This window comes from Limulus polyphemus, unplaced genomic scaffold, assembly GCF_000517525.1.
Source record: "Limulus polyphemus unplaced genomic scaffold, Limulus_polyphemus-2.1.2 Scaffold346, whole genome shotgun sequence".
Lineage (NCBI taxonomy): Eukaryota > Metazoa > Arthropoda > Merostomata > Xiphosura > Limulidae > Limulus > Limulus polyphemus.
This window is the reverse complement of record NW_013665956.1, coordinates 557,382-563,745: the sequence shown is the minus strand read 5'-3', so window position 1 is coordinate 563,745 and position 6,364 is coordinate 557,382. Positions and strand designations below refer to the sequence as shown.

General features: G+C 30.8%; 1 protein-coding gene across 4 annotated transcripts in view; it reads left to right on the top strand.

Annotated features, from left to right (window-relative positions):
- LOC106457570 (RNA-binding protein 4B-like) overlaps nt 1-6,364 on the top strand; it is a 112,131-nt gene that overhangs the window by 5,574 nt on the left and 100,193 nt on the right. For 3 of the 4 annotated variants that reach the window (XM_022383562.1, XM_022383563.1, XM_013917006.2), the window contains exon 2: nt 3,573-3,603. In XM_022383562.1, the coding sequence (XP_022239270.1) occupies nt 3,589-3,603 (15 nt within the window). In that variant the 5' untranslated portion in view covers nt 3,573-3,588. Of the gene's footprint in view, nt 1-3,572; nt 3,608-6,364 lie in introns of all 4 variants that reach the window. The other variant, XM_022383564.1, reaches the window with a different exon arrangement.

Sequence of the window (6,364 nt, the reverse complement as noted above, 5' to 3'; positions counted from 1 at the left end):
AGAACTATTAACAAATTCTGAAAGAGAGGATGAGACAGGTGTGTGTTGTAGGAGAGGTATGATTTTCTATATGATAGCTCTGTAACCAAACAAAATTGAAGGCTATAAAAGTTATGATTTATCTGATCAATGGCAATTTTATAGTAAGTCATTTGTGCTTAATTTCATACTTTTTGTAGGGGTGGTAAATAAAATAGAGCAGATGCCTAGAGAAAATGTATCATGTGTCACACTAGTGGAAATTCAGGATTTTTTTTAAATATTGCCTTATAGACTTAAGAACTTAAAACTTGTATACTATTAAAATATAGATTATTAGCTAAGATTTTTTGCTATATTAATTGGTATAATGCAAACAAAAAAATTGTTTAATTAAAATTTGAATGTCACTAAAACCTTGTGACATGTACAGTAAAGGATAGCCAGGGCAATAGTATTAAATTATGGTAGATTTGGGACTTTATATTCTGGTATATTTTATGCCACAGTAGCTCATAGAATTGCTGAGAGTTTCTCAATGATTGTGTGATACCTCTGGAGAGAGAGTCCAAGTAGGCAACAAATTTTGGTGGGAAGCAGGGCAGGAGTGTCCATGTTAGTGTAAATCAGGGCAAACCACCCTCTTTATATAATATACCAACTTCTTGGTGGTTTGGCCAGCTGGATGGGGCAAAGTGTTCTTGCATGATGGTAAGGGTCTTAGCTCCCATTCCTATATGTAAGGTGTGCCAATTGTTTACAGTACACATACCGAACCATATAGTCTGATCATTGCCTGAGCTACACTACACCTCGTATTCAACTGATCTGTGTAGATGTTTTTTTTCCAACTGTCCTTGTGACACATGGCCTCATTTTGCCTTTCTCCTTTCATACTTCCATCTGGACGAAGAGTATACCTACATGAGATAGATATGATTTCCTATAAGTGTTATCCTTCTGGAAAGCCTCCACTATAGGGTGTTACACACCTTGCACTTTCCCATGCATTATTGCACTGGCACCTCCACCACATCAATGTGGGATTTTATCTACTGTGTGCAGAGAGGTAAGCTTATCATTTTGGAAGTTAACATTTTCCTTGCCTTAAAATGTTACTTATCTCACTGCACACCTTCCCACCCTTCCTCCTTCTGCTGGTGAACATTATTATTGTCTCATCTAAGAATGAATGTAATATTTTTGTGCAAGTCCTTATGGGGATCTACTATACATTTCTCATTATAAAACATCTTAGATGGGAGATAGCTCAAGACTAAAGGTATGTGAAAAATATCTAAGGGAGACTTGCAACAAATAGTTTGTGTAAAGAGTTAAGTGTCAGTTGTAAATACATTTTCAGGTAAGGAAAATGTTAACATTTGAATTATATACTTTGTTTTACTGTCAAATTTATTGATGCGCCTTGATAATTAGTGTGTTTAATTTTGAATCTAACACTGTATATGGTCAGGCTCAAATTTTAAGGGTTGAAAGAGTTTGTAACTTTGTAATACCATGTCAAAATTATAAATGCATGTTCAGTAACATTATATAACAGTATTTGCCAAATGACATTTTGAAATTAAAATGTCTATTCACAATTAGTATGTCTTACAGTATATATATTTTTTTTCTGAAACAAAATTTATATTTCAGTATTAAGGTACTGATGTGATTTGAAATCTTCTACAGTATCAGAGGATCTATTTTATTTTTCTTTCATTTATTACGTAATAATTTGAATGTACAAATAACGTGTGTGAAATTTATTAACAAACGTTTTATGGGTTCAATTGAGTCGACTGGGTTCGTTACCACAAATTGATCTTTATAGTTTCCATACTATAACTTCTAATATATTTTGTGTATGTGTACAAAATTTTGTAAGCTGTTAGTAATCATTAAGAGTCACTTGTAGATAAAAACCAGAATTGGTAGTGAAATATTTTCTCCATTAATATATAAAGTCAAAGTATTCACTGCTATGAGTGCAAAGAGATCTTTATATTCATCCAAAAAGCCTCAAATTTCATTTGTGTAATCTTAAAAATTTCCTAAATAAAGTTCAAACATTTTTTTCAGTGAAGCTGTTATATCTGTTATTTTCCACACCCTATATCTATAGGAGGATGTTTGAACAACCTTGTAACCACCCCAAAAAATTGAAATAAATCTACTACCTTTTTCTTCTTTCTAGAATGATTTTAAATTGTAACAGGAAACTACATTTGTTTATCTTAAACAGCCTTAAACTCGTAACAGTATACATATGTTTATGCTTAAAATTTATTGTTTTACTGCCCTTCGAACTGTGTCTAACTGATACTTTTGCCATACATTTTGTAAGCCACTTGGTGAACATGGAGCTCACATTACCCTATTGAATTACATAATACATGGGCTACTTGCGAGTTGCTCACAAGCATATCTTTAAAAAATCTGTATTATTATTTGTTTTTTTTACCTAATTTAACCTCACCTAACCTAAAAAGTTTCTGATTTTTACATTTTAGTTATTTTTATAATAATAAATAAAGAATACATGTGAAAAATGAGAAAAAGTACTTCCCTGGTTTTTTTTAACCCTACTTTTTTATACTAATGGTACTATTGCACTAAATACGTTTTTTTTAAAATTAAACAATGCAACAAAGAATGCAGAACAATCGCAAGCAAAAAGCAGATAATGTCCCATAACTATCATAGTTTTTCTGGCTTTCTAACTATGCGAAAATTTCCATTAGAAATTCAGCTAAGCTCGTCAGTATGTTTTCCTTGAGAATAAAGTTTGAACTGGAAGCAAAATAGACAATTCTCTGTACAGGAACAAAGTAATATAGTACATTATTTGATGGATTAAAACCTTAAGTTTCTTTTGGTTATAAGTAATTAATATTAAATGTCGGTAAGAACTATTGGCAATTTCTGAAAAAGAGGATGTGACAGGGGGGCAGGACAAGAGGGGTCTGATTTTTTTGTTTGGTGTTCCTGTAGCTAAATACGATTGAAAGCTATAAAAACTATGCTTTGCCTGAGTGATAACATAATAAAGAGTAATTTATGTTAAATTTTATACTTCTTGAAGGGGTGGTAAATAAATTAGAGAAGAGGGGATGCCTAGAAAAAATGTCATAATTTTCATAGTAGGAGGAATTCAGGATTTTTTTTAATATTGCCTTACTAAAATCGGATTGTGCCAAATTTGTTAATGAACCATGTTAATTAATTAGTTTAAATTTTGAATGTAGCTCACTAAATAAAACCTTGTAAAATGCACAGAAAAAGATTCCTGTAGCAAAAGTGTTAAATTACTATTACAATAATTGTAAATGTACTTAAATATTAATATTGTTGTAGTATTGTCTTGTGTAGAAAGTGTATGTTGATTGAATTTTATATTTTTGAATATTTATGTTATAGAATGGAGCATAATAAATGCTTTGGTTGATACATGAAATAGTCTTTATTATACATATTGAAAATACACATTTGTCAGTGTTCCACTTGTAGATCATTAGTCATATGCTTAGAAGAGATTACAGATTATGTTTTACTGTAAATTTTTAAAGCATTGTTGTGTTTCATTGCAGGAACAGTTGTCCTATCATGGCACCAGTGAAAGTAAGTTTCTTAATCATTCTTAATATATTGTTTTTAGTCTTGGCACTTTATATATGATTATGTATGCACTTAGAGTGGTAGCATTGATTTCTTTTGAACTTTATGTAAAACTGTAAAAATGAAGAAACATTTGGAAAAGTTACTTCATGTATGAATGAACTACACAAATATTTAATTCTAATGCAATAAGTTCATATATTTTACATGACCTCATAACCACCACGTAAATAACTTTTATTCATGAAGGTATATGTACTATAACTCTGAAAGTACTTAATGGATGCTCACATAATTTGGCAGGTTTTCAGTAAATATTACAAGTCTTTTGTAGACAAAAAAGAATCATTATTTTTAATTAACTTTTTTACTAAAAACTTGTCTGTAAGTATATGGAGTCAGAATATTGACTGCTCCAAGTGAAAAGTGATTTTCATGTTAAGATTAAAAATACTTTGTCATAAAATTTTCAAATTTCATTTGCATAATCTAAAACCTCCTAAATAAATGTCAATTTTTTTTTTTGAAATACCTTGTTTTATCTGTAATTTTTTCTATTCAAACTCTATACCCATTTGGTGAATGTCACCAACCTTGTAACCACAATAAGAAATTAGGAAATCGAAATTATTCTTTTTTCTCTCTGAAGTAACTGCACATTGTAACTGGAAACCACAGTTGTTTATCCTAACAAGCTTGAAGTGCCTGACAGTTATATCCATTTATACATACATTTACTGCTCTTTGAACCATGACTAACTAATAATCCCACCACACTAGTTGTAAATCACTTGGTGAATGTGCACCTCACATTACTATATCGAAATATATAGCCACAAGCTGCTTGCGAGCATATCTCATGAAATTTTATCTAACCTATATAAAAGCCAGTGTGTGTCATGTTACGTTATACTTGATTTCTCAAAGTAGAAGTCATAAAAGCCAAAACGCATTTATCTAGATAGAATAGTTCTGTTACTCTCTGGCCATTATGATTTTAGTGACGGGGAGTGCAAGGGAGCCGTGAGTGTGTGTGTGTGTGTGTTGGGGTGGGGGCTATGAATGAAACTTTATAAGTGTAGTGAGTGTTGGTATAATAAGCCTAAAGTAAAGATGTGGTCTGGGATTGCCTAACCTAGAGCCAAGTGCATAAAATGTATTATGAAAGTAAAAATATTGATTCAGTTTTAAACTTAAATCCTTTCTGAAATAAGCTATTTTGTGTTGTATTACCAATGTTTTTAATAAAAACAACAAACCTCTTTAATCAACGGACACTAAATTAAGAAATCAACAAATATTTTTCTACTTTTGTTGTCTATACATTTCATTTTATACTTTTAGTACATAGACTAACAACAATAGTAGGTTATACTTTTGTTTTATGAATATGCAACAAATTTATTTCATGAATCTTATTGGCTCACAAAGGAATTTACAGACGTTTGACTGCCTCAACTGCAATTTTCTGCATCTTTGTTGGTCAAGGTTGATTTTGTGAAATTTATATGTTTCGGTAAGCTATGAAATGTGAGGTTAGGGTATATGATGGGGTGGGAGTGTAGTACTTGCCCTATCATTTTTGACAAGCTATATGCTAGTTATTATTATTTTTCATTATGTTACCTAATCTAACATTGTCTAACCTAATAAGTTTCTAATTTTTACATTTTAATTACTTTTATGATAATGAATAAAGAATACACATGAAAAACAGAAGTATGGTACTTACCTGGGTCGTCTTTTTTTCTTGCTGTCAACTGTCATTGAAACTTAAGCCTGCATTTGTATACTAATGGTACTACTACTATAAATAATTAAATTAAATACTGCATCTAAAAATACAGAATAATAATATGCAAAAAATCAGTGTCCTATAACTTATAATTTTTCTGGCTTTTTAACTATCCAATAAGAATGATTAAAAATTCAGCTAAGCTCATTAATGTGATACATGTGAGAATAAACTTGAAACTGAATAACAAAATAGACAATGCCCTGTTTACTGCTCAGAGTGCAAAGTAATTTTCATGTTAAGATTAAAAATACGTTTTCTTCATCTGAAAATTTTCAAATTTTATTTGCTTAATCTCTAAAACCTCCTAAGTAAATATCAATGTTTCTTTTTAGTTTTTTTAGAAAAAAAAATTATTTCCTCTACCATATCTTTATAAGGGATCAGTCAATTTGACCAATTTTTTTTATCCACTATAAACCTTTAAACAGTGGTACTGTTCTGTCTTTGTTATTGACTATGAAGTTCCAAAGTACTTTCCCTAAGAGTTACTACTTCTAATCTTTTCACATCTATTTCCTATGTTTTATTTTACTCTTAGTGGCTGAAGTTGAAACCTGCCAATCATAAAGCAATGATTGCTGCTCCTGTCACTAGACTGTTTACATAACACTATGATATGACACTGTAAATAGCAAATACCAAATACGCTTGTCTGTGCATTTCCCAAAACTTTCACATAGTGTTCATTGTAATCTTCACTCTGAGAACACTGTGCAAGAGGGTTTGTCTGCTTGTTTATACTCAAGTGGTTGCAATGAGAATTGTCTAAAGTAATAAAAGTGTGAGAAAATATTTACGACGTGGCTCAGTAGAATGTCCAGGCTGATTCCATGAACTTTGTAGGTATTTGGAGGTTAGTTATTCTTCTGTGGTGGAATTTAGCAATATAACTGTACAAAGTGTGTAAGTGCTTATGAACGTGTGTGTATGTGTGTGTATATATATATATATATATATATATATATA